Source organism: Adiantum capillus-veneris, chromosome 24 (genome assembly GCF_014529385.1).
Source record: "Adiantum capillus-veneris isolate H3 chromosome 24, ASM1452938v2, whole genome shotgun sequence".
In the NCBI taxonomy this organism is placed as follows: domain Eukaryota; kingdom Viridiplantae; phylum Streptophyta; class Polypodiopsida; order Polypodiales; family Pteridaceae; genus Adiantum; species Adiantum capillus-veneris.
This window is the reverse complement of record NC_140954.1, coordinates 61,290,864-61,313,204: the sequence shown is the minus strand read 5'-3', so window position 1 is coordinate 61,313,204 and position 22,341 is coordinate 61,290,864. Positions and strand designations below refer to the sequence as shown.

The 22,341-nt window shown below is 43.6% G+C and overlaps 1 protein-coding gene across 3 annotated transcripts in view; it reads right to left on the bottom strand.

Moving 5' to 3' along the window:
* The window catches only part of LOC147426456 (chloride channel protein CLC-e-like), a 47,625-nt gene extending 33,660 nt beyond the window's left edge, over positions 1-13,965 (bottom strand). The window contains exons 1-2 of one of the 3 annotated variants that reach the window (XM_086499282.1): positions 13,721-13,965; positions 13,200-13,638 (exon numbers count right to left, since the gene is read on the bottom strand). In XM_086499282.1, the coding sequence (XP_086355408.1) occupies positions 13,200-13,638; positions 13,721-13,851 (570 nt within the window). In that variant the 5' untranslated portion in view covers positions 13,852-13,965. Of the gene's footprint in view, positions 1-13,199; positions 13,670-13,720 lie in introns of all 3 variants that reach the window. The other 2 variants (XM_086499283.1, XM_086499284.1) reach the window with 2 other exon arrangements.
* Between the last annotated feature and the right edge of the window lie 8,376 nt (positions 13,966-22,341).

Sequence of the window (22,341 nt, the reverse complement as noted above, 5' to 3'; positions counted from 1 at the left end):
GTAAAGACAGTAAAATCCGCTCCGAGTAGGTAATGCCGCCACTGAGTAAGCATGGATAACCACCAAAAGCTCTCATAAATCTATGTTGTCATCCCGTCCTTGAGAACAATCGGCTCTCGTAAGCAATGACATGGCCTTCTTGCATTAAGACCGCACCCAGACTACGACCACAAGCATCACAATATACTTCAAAAGACTTCTGCTCTTTCAAGGTCACAAAGGCAGTCACCTCTATGGGTCCCCACGAGAAAATAAGTTGGTAGGACTTCTTCTTCTGTTACTTGTTCTTCTTAGGGTTTAGGCCCCTCGGCCTGCATCCGCAAGTTGGTTCCCTTCTTTAGGGCTTTGACACGTCAGCAGTTTGTGACATCTCCCCTTCTTGAAAGAGAGTAATCGTCCGCGATTACAGCATATCTGCAAAACAACTCAAGTTAGCTCAAAAATTTCTGAGGGTCTCTCCAAGGGACATTCAGTTTGCTCTTTTTTGTTAAAAGTTAGCTTCTCCTTTCGGCTCTTTTTATCAAGGAGTTGGCTTCTCCTTTCGGCTCTTTTTATCAAGGAGTTAGCTTCTCCTTTCGTCCAGATCGAAACTCTTGATATTCCGGCATAGTAAAATTAGCCATCACACCGAGCCCGTACTGATCTTCCACGGGTGTCTTGATGCACTAAAATTACATACCCAGGCAATCTCATCCAATTAGGGATATTCAGTAATTGGCAGATCACAATGCAACACAAATGCTTGCATATGCATGTTACAAGACAAAACAAACAGCGCCGTTGAGCACTCCCTTGAGACAAACGGTCTGCGGTATGAAGCTACTCAACGACTACCTCGTCACTCCCCCCGCAAATAACCTAAAAAGATCCGGGCCATGAGCTTAGAGGACTGTGCAACCAAACGCTCCCCAAACCGCAGTCTGCGTCGCTTGGAGGTTCAAGCATACAACCAAACGCTCCCAGGCATCGACCTGCGTCATTCTGAGGTTTTCTAGCATACAAAAGAACGCTCCCCAAGCATCGGCCTGCGTCGTTCCGAAGTTCAAACAATACCAAAACAGTATTTCTCACTTCTCCACCCGGGAGTAAAAATCACCAATCAATGAAACCAGTATTAAAATCAGAGTCAAACATTTCAAATCGGCACCAAAACAGGTTCAAAACAGATACAATCTATTTCAAACCAATTTCAAACAGGATCACCAAACAAGTTCTCAAACAGATTTCAAACTTAAAAAGCAATCTCGACATTAGCCGAGCTCAAAAAGTCGATTGGCTTTCTGTCCCGGAACCTGCACCAAAAATTAGGGTTAGGTTCATTCCATAGGGTCGTAGCCAAGCACCGCATGGTCCATCAGCTCTTGGACAAACAATGTTTCTTTAACGGCGATGGTAGTCCCAAGATAGCAATCGCATTGAACCTCCGAGGTTATCAACAAGAGACATCTACTGAGAGATGTGGAGAAATTTCAAGTTATAATCTGCTAGGGTTTCCATGGCAAGCATTTCAGGATACCCCACTCTGCCAAAAGTTGCACTCCGAAGGAAGATGTCAAAAACCATATAACTTCGGGTAAAAATTTTCTTGAAAGCTTGCCAAGTCCTTGGAGTGTGCTGCTTGGTAGCTGTAGACATCAACATCTGCATGGCACTGCTTTTGAGAAAAACAATGACTTGAAACAAATCTTGGTTTCTTCTCTTGCAAGTGATCTTAAGGGCTTATGCCCTGTAAGACATGAGAGGTGAAGACGGGAGCGCGCCCGATGCACGATGAAGTAAGGGTAGGAGTGGCTAGTAAGTCCGGGGTAGGAGCACGAAGCCAAAATTTCCAAGTGCGATCTTGCTATGTCTGCTCTTTGGTAGGACCGGTATGCTTTCAGAAAAGCACACGTGTCACCATGAGGTGTATTTTTCCTGTTGCCTTCCGTAAATAAGTATTAGATATATTTATTTTATTTTTACTTGTTTGTCCCAAAACCCTTGAAAAGGTGCAAGTGGACATTGCATGGCTAGTGTGAAACGGCTGCAGCCAAATGGGTTTCTCACATCGGGGATCTAGGTCGGTCAGACAGGGACTGCCCGGGCCAGTTAGCACTGAATTCTGATGAGTATGGAAGCTCGTGTGCGCCAAACTGGAATTTGGGCCACTCGTCAAGTCACTGCAACTTTATAAGTTGAAAGGGGCCAGTAACTTAACCCACATTGTAGATGTTGGTCAAATGGTAGTCTTCAATGATGGTCAGGAGACCGATAGGGACGCCATGGAAGCATCTCCTATAATTTAGGGAACTGCTATTTTTTACCACAAAATGTGTTCGCGTCATTAGCTCTGGAATGACAAGGGGAACATTTTATTGCTCTGCTGCCAAGTCAACTGACGCACCAGTTGAGATATTTTTAGCAGGGAAAGCCCAATCTCGGAAACTGGGCGACGTGTCAGCCTGTGAGCGATTCTGCCACTCTGGGAGGCAAAAACGAGCTGCATATCAACAAAGGGGGCGCCATTTTCAGCCTCAGGTGGATTGTAGAAGGTACAGAAGCTATGGAATGCTTACCTTGCCCTCTATGCACAGTATGGTGACGGGAGTGATGCCCCGCACGCTACATACTGCTCTCTTTCTCCCCTACGTACAGTATGTTATGCCCCACTAGTGGGCTTCTCATTTGACCTATGTACAGTTCTGGGGGTTTATGCGCGTTTGCCAAGGCAAGAGCCTTCTGAACAGGAACCGGATTAGCTAATTGCTACTCCCCCACAGGTACGCACAGTTCCATCACGAAAGATTGCGAGTTTGGAGAGTTTTCTTGCGTGAAAACTCGTCCAATTCACAGGGGAACTGTCCCATTGCGTGAGGGAGCCCTTGGGACACGCGTAGGCGTGTTCGCTCCGCTAAAAACGATCCGAAACAGGGAATTACAGCCTACTGTGTTTTTCTGCAGGTTTAGGGTTTCGCACCTAAACGGCAAGGGAACATCGGGGGAGCCTCATGAGAGCCTTGAGATGCGTGTACAGGCTTCTGGGCTCCCAGCAGTGAAAAACAGAGAATTACAGCCCGCTGAACTTTTGTGACAGCTCACCAGAAAAGCTTCCAGATATCGAGGGAATCCGTCCTAGACAGGTGTTTTTGACCTACAGGGGTTTTTGCGCCGTTATGCTGTCAAAAACCTGCGTTTTCAGCCCTCGCCAGGTTTGGACAGCTTTGTAAAAGCTTGTGCTAAGTGGTCGGATCGTCTACCTTAATTTGAATAAAGAAATACCGAAAGGGGCGCCAATCTTTGGGACCTACAGGGTGTCGGTCTCGTGTGCGCAGTGACATTCTAGTCGCTGGACGCAACTGTGTTCTCTTCCCTTCTCAGTGCTCTGTGTAAAGTTAACAGGTAATTGAAATAGTACCGCCCTCTACGTTGTACGGGCCGGTTATATGGTTCCATCGACGGGATAGTCACTTTTTCTTCAAAAAAAGTGCAGCGTGGATTGTTGTGGGTGAAAGCAACACAGAACTTGTCGATATGGCAGAGAAGAGAGACCAAGTACATGAAGAGGGATCTTCCTCACATGGCACAGAGAAAATTCCTTCAACTCTTCAAGAAGAGGACAGGTTGTTTAGAACTCAACTACGTTGTTGCATGGACATGTTTCAGCAATTGGCTAACAACCCAAGGATGCAGGAATTCTTACAGGCTCCGACACAGGGTTTTCAGCCTCTACACAGGGCATGACTGAGCCGTTGCAGGAAAAGGAGATTTCCAATGCGCAGAGGACTCATGATGCTCGAGGAAAAGCCCATGTGGTTGAGCAACTAGCGGTGTCCAATGATCCAAAGCAACTTGCTTTAGCTGGACAGGAACCGTTTGTGAATGGTCAAGGGAGCAATGAACAGGCTATGCGTCAGACCCTTCCATTACCTAATACTTATCCTGGTTATTTTGGAGGTGGTTCAGTGTTTCAAGCTATGGCTGGACCTTCCACAGGTTATATGCCAGGGAATGTGTTCGGGACAATGCAAACAGGCATGGGTAACCCTATGTACGCGAACATGGGTGTCCAACCAGGTTTTCAGGGTGCCTATGGCCAGTTTCGAGTGCCTGGAACACAATTTGGTATGGCTGGTTTTTCGCAGCCATACGCACAAAATGCAGATATGACAAGGAAAACAGTTGATGCGAGTGCTGGAATGAACACTCATGGAGCACCACTGTTACAGGCACCTGTTTATGATAATGTGGCTCCTTTGAGTCAGCCTAAGGATTACAAGGAAGGTGGGCACGGAGTGAAGTTTGAAACTTTCAGAGGAACTGAGGACCAATTAAAGGCTTTGACCTTCATACAACAATTCGATGTAGCTTATGCTGGAGGCAACTTCACAGAATCTTCAAAGATACGCAAGGCTGCCACTTTCTTGAAAGGGAATGCGCTTCAATGGTGGACCGCATTGTTGAACCAGGGTCAAGCCCCAACAACGTGGGTCCAATTCAAACAGCTTTTTGCGCCTGCATGGTTGACAAACACTTTTGAAGTGGATGTGATGCCAGAATGGCACGAGTTGAATGCTAAACAGTGTGCGAATTTGGAAGAGTACAATAAACAGTTTTGGGCCGCACTGTTGCCAGTCACCTCTTACAGGTTTGTGCCATTGTCAGAACAGATTGAGAAGTACTGTTGCGGATTGCCCAAGAAAATCAGGGACTACTGCACAAGGACTACTGTCATGAATATGTTTCAGTTGATAGAGAATGCAAGAGTGGCCAGCAATCTGTCGAAGGGAGATTCCGATGGATTTAATAGCCACAAGAAAGGGTCCTAGGGCAAACAGTTTTCAGCCAAGGGCAATGTTGCAGCAAAGCCTTCTGAGCCTCCCACAAAGAAGCCCTCCACTGAAGAAGCTGATACGTCCAAGAAGCAGTCTAAATCTTCTTCGAAACGAGGACAAGGACAAAAAAGGCATTTTTCTGGCAAAACTTTTCAAGAAAGGAAAGCTCTTAGGGAGGCCAAGAAATGCTACATTTGTGAACAAGAAGGACACTTTGCAAATGAGTGCCCACAGAAGAAGTCACAGGATAAGGATGACAAGTCAGACCATAAAGGGAAGAAGCCAAAGCCGAGTGCAAGACTTGTTCCAGATTTGGTTGGAGATCAGCCAAACACAGATGCCACAGAGCTGTGCAGAGCTTGGGGCAAAGTTAGAGACCAGACAGTGCTGGTTTTCTTTGATCCACGAGCCCGTGCAAATTTCATATCACCAGAATTGGCATCAAAGTTGGGCATTCGTGCAGAGGAGATGGGTATGACAGGCGAAGCACGTTTGGCATGCCCAGGACATTCAGAGCCTGTTACTCCCATTCTGGGAAAGCTTCGTCTGCACATTCAGAGCTCTGTGGATGCGGAAGAATTTCATATTATGCCGCTTGAGGGCTGTGATGTGTTATTGGGTATCCCATGGTGTTACAGGTTGCATGCTATGGTGGATACTTACAACAAAAAGATTACCCTTGTACATAGAGGAAAGACTCATGTCCTTGATGTAAAGCTTATAGGCGAGTCTGTTCCAATTGTTTCTGCTTCTGCTATTTCATCTGTAATAAAGAATCATCTTTCTGCGTACTTGATCTTTGCAAAAGAAGTACCTCAAGTTGTATCTAATTTGTCTACCTTAGATAAAGACAGGTCAACTTTTTTGAGTGGTTTCAGTGATTGTTCTTCGGACTCTTTGCCAGGGGAGTTACCTCCTGAGAGACCTGAGGATCATACTATAGATCTTGTGCCAGGTTCTAGTCCACCGAATAGACCACCATACAAGGTTAGTGCAGCCCAGCAGAAAGAGATTATGGGCCAGGTCAACGAGCTTTTAGAGAGGGGGCTGATTCAGCCCAGTTCATCCCCTTTTTGTTCGCCTGTACTCTTAGTGCAGAAGAAGGATGGTTCATGGCGCATGTGCATTGACTATCGCGCCTTGAATAAGAATACTATCAAGAACAGGTTCCCCATACCGAGGATAGATGACATTCTTGATCGGCTTGAGGGAGCGTCATTGTTTACAAGAATAGACCTAAAGAGCGAGTATCATCAGATACGCATTAGACCAGAAGATGTCCATAAGACTGCGTTCATGACAACATTTGGTCTCTATGAGTTTCTTGTCATGCCATTTGGTCTCACAAATGCTCCTGCCACATTTAATAGAATGATGGACAGAATTTTTAGACCACATAGAAACTTCGTGGGTACCTTCTTTGATGACATGATTGTCTACTCAAACTCTGAAGAGGAGCATAGGGATCACTTGACCGCAGTTTTCAATGAGCTACGCAAGAATAGGCTACTCATTAATGCGAAGAAAAGTGAGTTCTTTTTGCAAGAGATTCACTTCCTTGGGCACATTGTTTCAAAGGATGGGGTACGCATGGATCCCGCTAAAGTGGAAGCAATTAGGTCATGGCCAGACTTGAAGTCTGTACATGACATTCGAAGCTTTCTAGGCTTATGTTCCTATTACAGGAGGTTCATCCGAAATTTTGCTAAGATTGCTTCTCCACTCCATGCATTGCAAGGAAAAGGAGTTACTTTCAAGTGGACAGCCAAGGAAATTTTAGCGTTCAAACACTTGAAAGAGAAGCTGACTTCAGATCCGGTAATTATTTTGCCAGATCTTTCTAAACCTTTTGTGGTTCAATGTGATGTGTGTGGCCATAGTCTTGGTGCAGTTTTAATGCAGAATGGCTGAGTAGTCGCATATGAGAGCAGAATTCTTTTGAAGACTGAAAGGAACTTGCAAGTCTATGAGAAAGAATTGCTGGCAGTAATTCATGCTCTCACTAGTTGGAAACACTATTTGCTAGGGGCTGATTTTGTTGTCCAAACGGATCATCAAACCTTGCGATATTTTCTTACACAGACGAAGTTGTCTGAGAAGCACATGCAATGGGCAAACATCTTGTCAATGTTCCATTTTCACATTGTGCATGTGCAAGGGAAAAAGAACGTGGCGGCTGATGCGTTGTCACGAAAGCCCCAAATTTCAGCAGTGTCAATTCCGTACCATTGTGAACTAGACGAAATGAAGACACAATATGTTGAAGATTCAGATTTTGCAAGGATCTATGACCAGCTTGTTGATGGGCAACATCATGAGCACTATATGCTTAAGAATGACTTTCTCATGATGCATGGAAAGTTATGCGTTACTAAAAAGTTACGGCCAAAGATTTTGATGGAAAGTCATGCTCCACCTTATGCTGGGCATCGTGGAATTGATGCGACAGTGAAAGGGGTTGAGGCATTCTTCTATTGGCCAGCTTTGCGTCAAGATGTTGACACATTTGTAAGATCATGCTTAGTATGCCAAAAAGTCAAATTTGACAGACAAAAGCAACCGGGATTGTTGCAGCCATTGCCGATCCCTGATATGCCATGGGAAAGTATAGCAATGGACTTTATCTTTGATCTTCCAAGGATGCAAACAGGAAATGATGGGATTTGGACTATCATTTGTAGGTTCAGTAAGCAGGCCCATTTCATTCCTGTTAGAAAGAAGATAAAGCCATAACACATGGTCAAGATATTCATGAGCAATATCTTTAAATATCATGGGATGCCTCAGTCAATTGTCAGTGACAGGGATCCACGTATGACGAGTCTTATCTCGAAGGCATTGTTTGAGAACATGGGCACTACGCTCAAGTTCTCTTCTTCGTTTCATCCGCAAACTGATGGACAGTCAGAAGAGGCAAATTCTACTGTCTTGGACCTACTCAAATGTTCTCAGAGCACAAAGCAACTTGGGAACACCATCTCCCATTGGTTGAATATGCTTACAATAACACTGTGCATACATCAAGAGGTAAGGCACCATTTGAGATAGTGGAAGGAGGAAAGAAAGTCCCACCCATTTTGCAGACTAAGGACAAGATATTTGAGGCAGACAAGTATGTGCAAGATATGGATGAAACATACAGGAAGATAAAGATTGCTCTTGAGAAGACTCAGGCTAAGCAAAAGAAAGCTGTTGATCGTCACCGTCGTGAACTTGTATTTTCACTTGGTGATTGGGTACTTTTGCGCTTTGAAAAGGCCAGGTTAAGGAAAAGGAAAGGCAAGGAACGCTTGTTTCCTAAGCTCAGTATGCGATATTATGGTCCTTTTCAGATTTCAGAAAAGATCAGCGATGTAGCTTACAGGTTAAAGCTACCAGAAGGCTGGAAAATACATAATGCTTTTCATGTCAGCCTTCTAAGGCCCTTTGTTAGTGATGTGCCAGAGAATATGCTTGATGAGGAACAACCCGAAGTGGAAGAATTGGATGAAATCCTTGTTCCTGAACAGATATTGGCACATAAAGAAAGAAGGTTAGAGGAAAAGTTGCAAGACGCTACTTGGTGAAGTTCAAGAACTATCCATCATTAGATGCCAAATGGATGGAAGAGTCTGAATTGCTTGATTCACCTCAGCTATTGCAATTGTATCTTGAAGCCTTTCAAATGGAACCCACAGTGACTTGATGCAGCCTTTTTGGAGCAAGGCAAGAGCATGGTTCATGATGCTCAAGAGAGTACTTAAGCAATTGTATCTACTCTTTCCATACAGAATTTAGCTAGAGAAGTTTGTGCTCAAGAGTACACTAGAAGACTTCTATGCTTGATATATGTGTCATAGCCAAGTTGGTGGGATTGTTTAATCGTCCAATGCTACATTTCCGGAAGCATGTATATCTTGGATTCCCATCATAGAATATATGTGATATCAGGAGATATCCGCATGTATTATTGGCATACAAGCGAGGTCGCTTGCAATATTTCAAGGGTGGGGTGGTCACCAGGAGGTATATTTTTCCTGTTGCCTTCCGTAAATAAGTATTAGATATATTTATTTTATTTTTACTTGTTTGTCCCAAAACCCTTGAAAAGGTGCAAGTGGACATTGCATGGCCAGTGTGAAACGGCTGCAGCCAAATGGGTTTCTCACATCGGGGATCTAGGTCGGTCAGACAGGGACTGCCCGGGCCAGTTAGCACTGAATTCTGATGAGTATGGAAGCTCGTGTGCGCCAAACTGGAATTTGGGCCACTCGTCAAGTCACTGCAACTTTATAAGTTGAAAGGGGCCAGTAAATTAACCCACATTGTAGATGTTGGTCAAATGGTAGTCTTCAATGATGGTCAGGAGACCGACAGGGACGCCATGGAAGCATCTCCTATAATTTAGGGAACTGCTATTTTTTACCACAAAATGTGTTCGCGTCATTAGCTCTGGAATGACAAGGGAAACATTTTATTGCTCTGCTGCCAAGTCAACCGACGCACCAGTTGAGATATTTTTAGCAGGGAAAGCCCAAACTCGAAAACTGGGCGACGTGTCAGCCTATGAGCGATTCTGCCACTCTGGGAGGCAAAAACGAGCTGCATATCAACAAAGGGGGCGCCATTTTCAGCCTCAGGTGGATTGTAGCAGGTATAGAAGCTATGGAATGCTTACCTTGCCCTCTATGCACAGTATGGTGACGGGAGTGATGCCCCGCACGCTACATACTGCTCTCTTTCTCCCCTACGTACAGTATGTTATGCCCCACTAGTGGACTTCTCATTTGACCTATGTACAGTTCGGGGGGTTTATGCACGTTTGCCAAGGCAAGAGCCTTCTGAACAAGAACCGGATTAGCTAATTGCTAATCCCCCACAGGTACGCACAGTTCCATCACGAAAGATTGCGAGTTTGGAGAGTTTTCTTGCGTGAAAACTCGTCCAATTCACAGGGGAACTGTCCCATTGCGTGAGGGAGCCCTTGGGACACGCGTAGGAGTGTTCGCTCCCCTAAAAACGATCCGAAACAGGGAATTACAGCCTGCTGTGTTTTTCTGCAGGTTTAGGGTTTCGCACCTAAATTGCAAGGGAACATCGGGGGAGCCTCATGAGAGCCTTGGGATGCGTGTACAGGCTTTTGGGCTCCCGGCAGTGAAAAACAGAGAATTACAGCCCGCTGAATTTCTGTGACAGCTCACCAGAAAGCTTCCAGATATCGAGGGAATCCGTCCTAGACAGGTGTTTTTGACCTACAGGGGTTTTTGCGCCGTTATGCTGTCGAAATCCGGTCGAAAACCTGCGTTTTCAGCCCTCGCCAGGTTTGGACAGCTATGTGAAAGCTTGTGCTAAGTGATCGGATCGTCTAACTTAATTTGAATAAAGAAATACCGAAAGGGGCGCCAATCTTTGGGGCCTACAGGGTGTCGGTCTCGTGTGCGCAGTGACATTCTAGTCACTGGACGCAACTGTGTTCTCTTCCCTTCTCAGTGCTCTGTGTAAAGTTAACAGGTAATTGAAATAGTACCGCCCTCTACGTTGTACGGGCCGGTTATAACACGCCCGATACTCTGATACCACTGTCACAAGACAGACACCACGTGCCAATAGAAAAGAACAGACTGAATAGACTTTTAGCACTTCAATAACAACTGAACTGAAAGAGAGAGACGACACGCGACACGGAGTGACAGAATTCCACCCCAGAGAGTATTGGCCCCAAACCTTGGCGCCCCTTTTGGTATTTCTTTATATTGCATCGACACAGTACAAGCCGGTACTCCAAACTCTGCACCTTCTCCAGGAAGCATGCCATAGAATGAGCCCTAACCTCATATTTAAAGGCCCTAGGCCCCAAAAGCAGTTTACAGTAAAAAGCCTTCAAACTCAAAAGCACCTAGTCCAAAAGCAAAGCCAAAAAGCTCCAGCGTAAATCACGGAAATCCGTACAACCTGCCACGTCATCAGCCAGCGCAAAACGTGGAAATCCGTACAGCCTGCCCCGTCCTCATGTCAACGCAATTTTCGGAAATCTACCACGTCATGAGTTTGTGTGTGTACATGTCCTGCTTTATTTTAATCCTTTACGTCACTTGGGGCCCCATCGGACGGGGTCCCCATAAGTTGGTAGGACTTCTTCTTCTGTTACTTGTTCTTCTTAGGGTTTAAGCCCCTTAGACTGCATCTGCAAGTTGGCTCCGTTCTCTAGGGCTTTGACACGTCAGCAGTTTGTGAAAGAAATTGCTTTATGAAGCTTTTGATTTTCAGCTTTTGGGGCTCTCCTTTTGGCATCCCTTGTAAAACCTATAAATTAGTGGCTTGGGCTCCCACTCCCCAGAGCATCTTGACACAGAGTCTAAGAGTGAGACCCTCCCACTCTCTTGTACTTTGAGTTGCAGATTAATACAAAAAGAAATACCAAAAGGGGCAACGGTCTTTGGGGCCAACATCTCTAGGCACGAAACTCCGCCAAGCCGTGTCGAATAAATTGTTGTGAACTGTTTTGAAGTGAATTCCTATCGTGTCGCGGTAGAATCTTGAGTTGGAGTGTCCAAGTCTGTTACAGACGAGGTAACAAGGGGAAATGTGAGAAGGGACAGGAGGAAGAGGAGTGAATCTAAGAATTTTGTTGAGGGATAGAAGGGCTAACACAAGAATATAAAGAGAGCCCAAATACGTGGGCGAAGCCTCCAAATCAATCCGATCATCCGTCGCGTTCAGTTTTTGTTGCTCATCCAAATAAACAATTGTCATTCCCAAAGTTTCTGATTGGAAGGACTTTGTTGATTTTCTCCATGTCCATTTTGATCTCCTCAATATCCCGCCTGCATGTTGTTAGGACTATAATCACTTTAGGCAAGGAATCATACAAAAACACAGAGACAACTACATAGTACAAGTTGTAAAACTCGGGAAAGCTTTATCACCAAAACAACTTAAATAACTGAATTGCCTTCAACACGATCGACAACAAGCTCTTCCAGAACCTTGGTCCTTCATGCACTTGGTGTGCCATCAGAGATAATTTGAGGGATCTACTCTCTCTACAAGCGGATGATACGTGGGCTACAATGCCCGAGGGACCTCAGAGCCCATTTCTGCAAAGCCTTTAACCTGGTCTCACGCAACATGCTCTTCCTGCACCTGTGTAACGGGAGGGCACCACGTGCCAAGGTAGACACATAGAGACAGAGTTCCACTCCCAGAGCACTAGCCTCAAAACATAGGCCCCTTTCGACATTTTTTTAAAGTCGTTTCACAAAGGTACAACTGCCGGGGAGCTTTGTCTCCGCTTCTGCACACACAAAAATGCCAAGGTTAGTAGTCCCCCAATGCTCCTATTTTAAGGCCCTTGGCCCAAAAGCATCATACATGAAAAGTTGTGACTCCCAAAAGCCGTCAAGCTCAAAAGCTAGCGCCCACAAATACTTCCGTGATTTCCGGGTGTGTTAGCAAACACTACCTTTATGCATACATGCAAATATATATAACTAGATGAATCCAGGATAAGCAGAAATTCACCTTAAAGAAAAGTGTTAAAGTATAGATCCATGGTAGTCATCCACAAGACAATATAACCATCAGCTCCATCATGCATAGTATTGACTAAATACCACGACATCCCCACTAACGTCATCAATACCGAGTTGACCCAATATCGCCCACCACAATCAGAGAGGGGTCACACTACAGCAGGCAAAGATTGTTCGAGCCCATAGATGCCCCAAAGCACCGCCCAGAGAGAACATCGCAGGGAGATTTGACTATGGCATGAGCAGACCGGACAGAGGGAGATAGAGTGGGCTTTCTCAGAACCTGCTATTATATTGCAGGAACTCTTCACTCTCTACCCACCTATGCATGCCATACTACACCCCCAGTTTGGTACCGGATGGAGCTAGCTAGTCTTGTGCATGTCGTGCTTGTACTCCCCTACGCATATCGTTCCACATCCACTAGAGTTAAGAGCTCCATCCCCCTCATCAATCATACACATGTATACACATGCCCGCATCAATTAATGCTACTCTAGCAAAGAGAGATTCAAGACCAAATTTGTAAGAAATATGTAAGAAGCAGATTTGTACAAGAAAATTCCCACCTACAACAAATCAATAGCTGACTTTTGCTCTAAAAACTTAGAAAGTGTTATATCCAAAAAAACAAGGAATCAAAAAACTAGCAAAGTTAAAATGTCGAAACTCCTTGTACAATGTGAACACAAATAATCAACACACAAGGTAATTACACAACTTAACATCGCAGCAAGGTAATCAAGCTTCTCATCAACTTAAGATGTACTGACAAAGACATCACAAGACTATTGACAAGGATAGCAATTTCATCTTTTGCAGGTAGTTTTCAAACTATGACAGACACAAGCCAAGGAGAAAGAATTATGCTGCTTACGCCAACATTGAAGAGAACCACTGCAACACCAGTCATGAGGCCAACCGCACACGATAGGATCACCACCAGCCCCTCAGGTGGTAAAAACTCATCGCTGAGGGCAAGCGCTTTGCTGGCATAGGCCTCAATGCCACCATCAACACTACCAGAATTTGGTAACAATTCCTCATTTTCTGTCTGATATTCACTTTCTTCCTTGACAACGATATCATCATGGACATCAGAGCTCCCAGGGATGGCAGAAAGCTTCCTGCGCTTGAGCCGGTGACGGCACTTGTGTGTTATGACATGGGATGTACGCTGCACAGAAAAGGGTGTATGTGAACCTGTACATCGAATGGGCTTCCCGCACATATGAAGAATGTGGATATTCGAGAATTTTGAGACTTTTTGCTGGCGCAACGCAATATAGACAGGGCTGCCACATCCAAAAACTGCCCTGGATGCAAATTGCAACGAGAGTGGCTCATCTGATAGTGTACTGCGGATGGTAGCTGTGTGTGTAAGGCATTTATCCATACCTGCACTCAAATAGTGGCGGAGAGGCACGGTGAGGTGACTTAGGACGAGTACTCCATTTTGTCGCCTGCAACTTGGGCTTGCCAGGGTAAAAAGTGCTTTGCTTCAAAGCACAGGAAGCTCCTCTCTGCATGCACACAGCAATGTCCACAGCTTGAGCTTGAGAATGCGATTCTGCGAAGGCTGCTTGTGATGATCACTCTTTGTCGGAGGCTACCGCCAGCTTTCATGTTGGTTTGTGCCTTGGTTATCCACCAATCCATTATACCTATGCCACACATGCAAATTTTATGTCTTAGGCTGGGTTCACGCTGCCCAGCCCATGGCAACTTTTTTGGGGTGAGTTTGAATTAGTTCAATCGCTCTAGACCAAAGGGTCTTGGTGTGTTCTGTAAAAGGAAAGTCCCTTTTGGGACATTTATCCCATGGCAACTTTTTGAATCGAATGAGAAGAAGGGCCGCTTGGGAGCCGATTCTGACTGCACAAAAGCGCAGCGCCCATCGTGCATGATGCTATCTTGGCAAGTTGATTCATCGTGGCAATAATCGATTTCGAAGTATGAGTCAGTTCACACACCCACAACCTCAAGCGTAGCAATACTAATAGAGGATGTTTGATTTACCTACACAACAACCGGTTGTGCATGTTCGTCTAGAGGTAGGGTGTTACATTGATCTCCACACCCAAATTCCATCCATACTTGGATGTTGCATGGTGCTATTCAAATTCTATGATTTTCTTCTTCGCTCTTATTTTTGATAGCCTACTTAGGACATCTATTACTACATTATATCATTTTTTTTCCTCACTCTTATCTTTGACAGTGGACACCCTACTTAGGACATCTAGTATTGTATTGTAGTAGCTATGAGTCATACTATTGAAAAATCTCTACCAATTTGGATTTCTTATCCAATATATCCTTTTAAGATTGAATCCATTTGATATAATCATGATCAAACAAACACTCCAGTTTCACACCATTTAAAGAGTGTCGCCTTTTATGTAGAGCGGGAGTAATTACATAAAGCTCTTTCTCATTGGGAGAACAGTTTTGTTAAGCTTTATCTAGTTTCTTGCTCTCAAAAGGTATGGGTCTACCCTCCTGAAGTATTGCTACACTAATTGCCTTATCATTAGCATTTCTCTCCATCACGAATTGTTTGTGAGGATCCACAAACACAAGAGTGGTAGCTAAAGCTACTTTTTGCTTGCCAAAGCTACGTTGCTATTTCTCATCCCAAGCATAAGCACCCCTTGACCTTTTACTTGGTCCATCATAGACACGATAATCTTCGTGTAATCTTATATAAACTTGGGATAATAGTAGGCCAAAACAAAATATGTAATACCTCCAAATTGGTGGGTGGCAACCACTTAAAGAAAGCCTCAACCTTGGTTTGATCCATCGGTAAGAAATGACATGCTCAAGGTTTACGAACCACTTATTGCACATTCTTTCCCAATCGTCCCTTTTCCCTTGTCTTCATCCTACAATCCTACTTTCCACACAAAAAGAGGGCTACAAAATGCCTTGAATGCACTCTTAATCCTTTTGAATGCAATTAATGCTACTATATACATATATATATATATATATATATATATCATCTCTTTCTATATAATATACAATTATATATATTGTGGAGAGAGAGAGGAGAGAGAGATTAGAGAGATTATATATATAGAGAGAGAGATATTAGAGAGATTATAATATATAGAGAGAGAGAGATTAGAGAGATTATATATATATATATATATATATATATATATATATATATATATATATAATGAAATTGGCCTATTTAATTTGGCGGAAATTAATGAGAGTACTTTTGAGAAATGACTTTGTGAGCATAGCGGGTGAACATAATTGAAGATAGTAACATAATCATAGCAATTAGTTAACTTGGCATGAACAATACTTTTGCAAGAGAGAGAATTTAGAGAACATGACAACAGTTGAGGACCGGATTTATGTGGAGCCGGTCCCCCCTCCAATAGGCATTTGTATTATGATTTCTCCCATTAAGAGAGACTTGTTACAATACAATCTTTGTGTTCCTTGTGACCTAGGTGATGCAATGAAGATGGAAAGCTTCATGCATCACAAACATAACATAAACTTGAAGAAAGCTTTAACTATCCCAAGCCTTAGTCCCAAGACCTCAAACACCTTCGAAGGTGGAGAGAGCTAGCAGGGAATGAGGGTAGGAAAGAGGAAGAAGAAACATTTCGTAGGAGAAAGAATTAGTTCCTCACTTATCATAACTCTTGTTGCTAGCATACATAATAGCATATTAATGAAGAAGAAGGAGATGGCAAGCTTAAGCATTGAAGCATGGCTCTTGGTTGGATTTGCACTCCATATCCAAGAGTGTTGGTGTAGGCTCTCAACCTCTACTTGCTTGGAGAAGGAGAGGGAGTTCTTGCACTTTGCATAGCACACAATGAGAGTGTTTGTGAGTGTGTGTGGGTGAGTATACCCCCTAAGAAACCCCCTAGCTTGCTTGGGTCGACCCCCCCTTGTAGCTCATGCTTGAAGCTTGTTGGACCCCTCAAGGCCTAGCCAATCACAAGCAGGAGGCATTACAAGCAGCAAGGGTAGCCTTGAGACAAGTGTCCCCCTTTCCCTTTTGAGAGAGAGGGCTAGATAAATGCTAAATAAATTAATTAAATCTCCTAAATTATTATTGGACCCCTTGGGTGGCCAACCAATAGGCTTCAGGCACACCATGAGGGCAACATGAGGAGGAACTTGACAAGTGTCCCTTTTGCTTTCTTTGTACCATGCATGCCTTGTGTGAGTGTGTGGGTGTTCTCTCTCATCCCCCCTCATGTAGGGCTCGCCCCCTCCTTGTAGGGATTGAATCTTTGACTTTTTGACACGTCAAGCCCCTCATGCATAAGCCCAGTTCCCACCACAAGCTTGGCTCATAAGCACTTTAAGCTTGGGCTGGGTTCTCACCTCAAGTGCATTCCTAGCATCTAAAGCATGTCAAGCACCTCAAGCATCTCAATAATTAAGCACCTCAAGCACCTTAGTCATCAAGCATGACAGGCACCTCGAGCTGGGTCGGGTTCCCGTGCCTCAAGCTCAGCCCTAGCTTACCTAAGGTCAAAGGCCTTTTACACACATTATTGGAGGTCTTCAATGAAGCTAACCCTAAGGTCTTATGCTCCATTTGTTAGCCTTGCTCTTTGATAGACCATCTCTCATTTGGGCCCCTTTACCATTGGCCCCGTGTTGAGATAGATCTATAAGCACATGTCTATATCTTAACACTTGTTCCCGTTTATCTCCCACATTAAGTGATCAATTTAATCTGAGAAAATCATTTGGGTTGGTTACATATTAGATATTAGATTTTATGACATTAACTCTCTTTTGAAATCATAGTCGTCCTCGACTATGAGGTAGAAGAGATAACTCCTTAGTCATTAGTCAATGTTACTTAGCGGGTAGAGGATCCCTTTTTACCCTACGACATCTTTCCAAGATGGATGACTAATCCATTTGGTGCTTGGGAGACATAGCTGCTGCTGCAAGCATGTCTACTCTTTAGTCCATTTCATTCTCCCAAAGTAGAGTGACAAATTCTATTTGGTGTTTGAGAGACGTCGTCATCACAAACATGATTCTAAGTATGCATACTAGTTAAATTTGTGCACAATTAAAAAGAGGACTAGTCTTATAAAACAAAAACATGAGTCATTTAAAAGAAATTTGTACATTTGCTTACTCTAATGTAGCATTGTAAGCATTGACAAGCTTCATACTATCCTTAAGTTGTATTCCTTGTATCCATCTAGCATCTTCAAAAGGATAATTTTTGAACTTAATAAGATACCGTCGGATAATCTTACCATATCGTAGTACCTTGTCTTCATGCCGAAGAACAGCTTCGGGTTGTAGCACCTCTTCTTGGTCTTCACCTTCGGGAGGGTCTTCAATAATTGGTTCAGTTGGTGGCTCTCCTTAAGTAGGCTTACATGAAAGGCATTGTGTATAAGCCAATGGTTGGGCAACTTGAGTTGATAAGCTGTCTCATTGATGGGCTTCAAGATTTGGAAAGGACCATAGTATCTTTTTGCTAGTTTAGCATAATACTTTTGATGGCCCGTAGGATTTTTGCCCGTCGTTTGCCTTAATCGAGCCTTAGGAAACTTGAGTAAGACCCAATCATTTTCTTTGAACATTAAGTCTCTTCTGCAGCAGCTTTTTTCCTTTGTTGAGAGATGGATATAGCCTCCTTAATCTTTTGAAAAGATTCTTGTAGGTCACAGCTATACTCATCGGCGGCGAAGATCTTCCCATGTACTTTGAGTAGTAATGGACTTTTAGGTCTTCCCTCAAAGATCTCAAAAGGTGCTTTTCCCGTAGAAGTATGTACAGTATTATTGTAAGCATACTCTAAAAGAGGTAAGTACTTTTCCCATTGTGAGCGTTGATCTACTTCGGTAACAGAAGTCTTGAGTAGATCGAGTATCGTAAGATTGGCTATCTCACTTTGGCCATCCGTTTGTGGGTGATAGGCCGAAGAGAAATTCAATCTTATTCCTAGATTTTCAAAGAGACCTTTCCAAAAATTACTGGTCATTCTAGGATCTCTATCTGACACGATGGATGTGGGTAATCCATGGTGCTTGAAAATTTGAGGTATGAAGAGAGTTGCCATTTGATGTGCCTTAATAGTCTTTTTGACAGGAATAAAATGTGCTTGCTTGCTAAACCTGTCAACTATTGTCCATATTCCTGTATTCCCATGGATAGACTTGGGTAATCCAAAGATGAAATCCATGGATATACTCTCCCATGGTGAATTTGGGATAGGCAATGGCTGGAGTAATCCAGGTTGCTTCCCTCTATCATACTTGGTCTTTTGGCATACTACACATTTTGAAACATACTCTTGTATGTCCACTTTCATGCTAGGCCAATAGAAGTATGTCTCTACTCCTCAGAGAGTAGGTTGAGTACCTCTATGCCCCGCATATGGAGGAGCATGGGATTCATACATAACTTTCTCACGAAGGGAATGGGTAACACATAGCCTATTGCCGTGGAGAAGATAACCATCCTGCAAGGTGAATGGTTCCTCTTTCATCCCCAAAGCAAGGGCTGACATTATGTCTCTAAAGTCAGGGTCAATAGCATACTCATCTATCATAGAGGATAGATCATTGTGAGTAGCTATAGACACCACATTAACTTTGGGTCGTCGTGAAAGTGCATCAACCACTTGATTGTGTTTACCAGCTATGTGAGCAATATGGAAATTAAATTGCGAAAGAAAATTTACCCACCTCATTTGTTTGTCGGAAAGCTTGGTTTGCGTCATGAAATACTTGAGACTTTGGTGGTCGGTTCGTAGGATAAATGGAGTCCCCAATAGGTAGTGCTTCCATGTGTCTAGGGCATGTAGAACAGCTAAAAGCTCTTTCTCATAAATGCCCAGGACTCGTTCATCAATATTGAGACTTCGGCTCTCATATGCTATGACATGCCCTTCTTGAAGCAAATCTGCTCCAAGGCAATCACCACAAGCATCACATTGGACCTCAAATGGCTTTGAGAGATCCGAAAGCACGAGGACTAGTTGGGAAGTAAGCTTCTCTTTGAGCTTTTCAAAAGCATTTTGCTCCTTAGCAGTCCATACAAACTTAACGTTCTTCTTAGTTAAGTCATGTAGTGGTCCTGCTACTTGAGAGAATTTTTCTATGAAGCGTCTATAGTATGCGCACATACCAACAAATCTTCTTAGCTCATGTAGATTTCTTGGGTTAGGCCATGCTTTTATTACCTCTAACTTTGATGGATCCATTTGGATACCATCTTTAGAGATAATATGACCTAGGTATTGAATCTCTTGAAGGAAGAATTCGCTTTTCTTTTGGTTGAGAAAAATCTTGTTCTCCCTCAATGCTTGAAAAATCACTTGGAGATGTTGCTTATGTTCCTCCAAAGACTTGGAGTAGATGATGATATCATCAAAGAACACTCCAGTGAATTTGCAGTATGGTCTAAAAATTTTCTCCATCAAACGATTGAACATAGCTGGTGCTTTAGTCAAGCCAAAAGGCATGACTAGATATTCATAAAGACCAAACGTTGTGCGAAACGCGATCTTTAAGATATCTTCATCCACTATCCTTATTTGATGATAGCCACTCTTAAGGTCAATCCTACTGAAGTAGGTCGAGCCTTGTAGCTTATCAAACAGATCTTCTACCTGAGGTACGGGAAATCTGTTTTTGATAGTGATATGGTTTAGTGCTCGATAGTCCACACACATACGGTATGTACCATCTTTCTTTTTCACTAAAAGGACTAGAGAAAAAAAGGAAGAGGAACTAGGCCTCACCATCCCTTTGTCTACCAGCTCTTGTACTTGCCTCATGATCTCCTCTTGTTGAGCTTGTGAGACTCGATAAGGAGGCTTGTTAGGTGGTGAACTTCCAGGAAGAAGCTCAATAGGATGGTCATCATCCCCTCGTTTTGGAGGTGAGTCCATAGGGATATCATCGATGAACACATCTTGGAATCCTTTTAGAAAATTAGACAAGTCTAACTCTTCTTGATTCCTACCATTCTTCAGAGGAAACTTTCATTGCTTTCTTGCTCTTTGGATTCCTCCTCTCAAATGGGAGAGAGTCTTCTTTTGGGGGTCTCTTCAAGAGTCCTCCTAAGCTCTCTCTCCTCTTGGAGAGGAAGGGAAATTCCATAAGCACGAAGTTGTTGAGTAACTTCGGCTTGCAAAGCAGGGTTGCCCATAGCTTGCTGCAACTTAGTGACGAGATAATTCACAAACATGGGAGCATCATCATTAGCACCTTAATGTGCAAAATCAAAGCTATCAATGTTCATTCTACTCTCTTGATTATTGTCAGCCATGTTAACAAAATTTATGTATGTACTTAGTGTATGCTTTGGCAATTCAAAACCTTAGTTGCCACTCCTCTTAGCCTTTGAAAATCGGCTCTTAAGTATCTACACCCACGGCTCGAAGTGGTTAATTATAGAGAGTAGAGGAGTAGGTCTAACATAGCAGAGTTGCCAAGGGCTAGCTCCTTTCGGACTTCTTATGGCTCAATAATGGTAAAGCCGTAGGCAAGTCTAAAAAGACTCCATTATTAAGTCCAAAGCTCCCGAGGTGTGCACCATCCCCCACATAGTGGGCTCAACAAAACCGATAATAGATCCCAGTTCCACTTACCCTAATATAATTAACAACATCAACCATTTATAGGCTACTTAACGACCTATCTTCTTAAGCAAGAAAAGAGAAACCAAATGCTCTGATACCAATGTAATGAAATTGGCCTATTTAATTTGAGAGTAGCGGAAATTAATGAGAGTACTTTTGAGAAATGACTTTGTGAGCATAGCGGGTGAACATAATTGAAGATAGTAACATAATCATAGCAATTAGTTAACTTGGCATGAACAATACTTTTGCAAGAGAGAGAATTTAGAGAACATGACAACAGTTGAGGACCGGATTTATGTGGAGTCGGTCCCCCCTCCAATAGGCATTTGTATTATGATTTCTCCCATTAAGAGAGACTTGTTACAATACAATCTTTGTGTTCCTTGTGACCTAGGTGATGCAATGAAGATGGAAAGCTTCATGCATCACAAACATAACATAAACTTGAAGAAAGCTTTAACTATCCCAAGCCTTAGTCCCAAGACCTCAAACACCTTCGAAGGTGGAGAGAGCTAGCAGGGAATGAGGGTAGGAAAGAGGAAGAAGAAACATTTCGTAGGAGAAAGAATTAGTTCCTCACTTATCATAACTCTTGTTGCTAGCATACATAATAGCATATTAATGAAGAAGAAGGAGATGGCAAGCTTAAGCATTGAAGCATGGCTCTTGGTTGGATTTGCACTCCACATCCAAGAGTGTTGGTGTAGGCTCTCAACCTCTACTTGCATGGAGAAGGAGAGGGAGTTCTTGCACTTTGCATAGCACACAATGAGAGTGTTTGTGAGTGTGTGTGGGTGAGTATACCCCCTAAGAAACCCCCTAGCTTGCTTGGGTCGACCCCCCCTTGTAGCTCATGCTTGAAGCTTGTTGGACCCCTCCAGGCCTAGCCAATCACAAGGAGGAGGCATTACAAGCAACAAGGGTAGCCTTGAGACAAGTGTCCCCCTTTCCCTTTTGAGAGAGAGGGCTAGATAAATGCTAAATCAATTAATTAAATCTCCTAAATTATTATTGGACCCCTTGGGTGGCCAACCAATAGGCTTCAGGCACACCATGAGGGCAACATGAGGAGGAACTTGACAAGTGTCCCTTTTGCTTTCTTTGTACCATGCATGCCTTGTGTGAGTGTGTGGGTGTTCTCTCTCATCCCCCCTCATGTAGGGCTCGCCCCCTCCTTGTAGGGATTGAATCTTTGACTTTTTGACACCTCAAGCCCCTCATGCATAAGCCCAGTTCCCACCACAAGCTTGGCTCATAAGCACTTTAAGCTTGGGCTGGGTTCTCACCTCAAGTGCAACCCTAGCATCTCAAGCACCTCAATCATTAAGCACCTTAGTCATCAAGCATGACAAGCAGGACAAGCACCTCGAGCTGGGTCGGGTTCCTGCGCCTCAAGCTCAGCCCTAGCTTA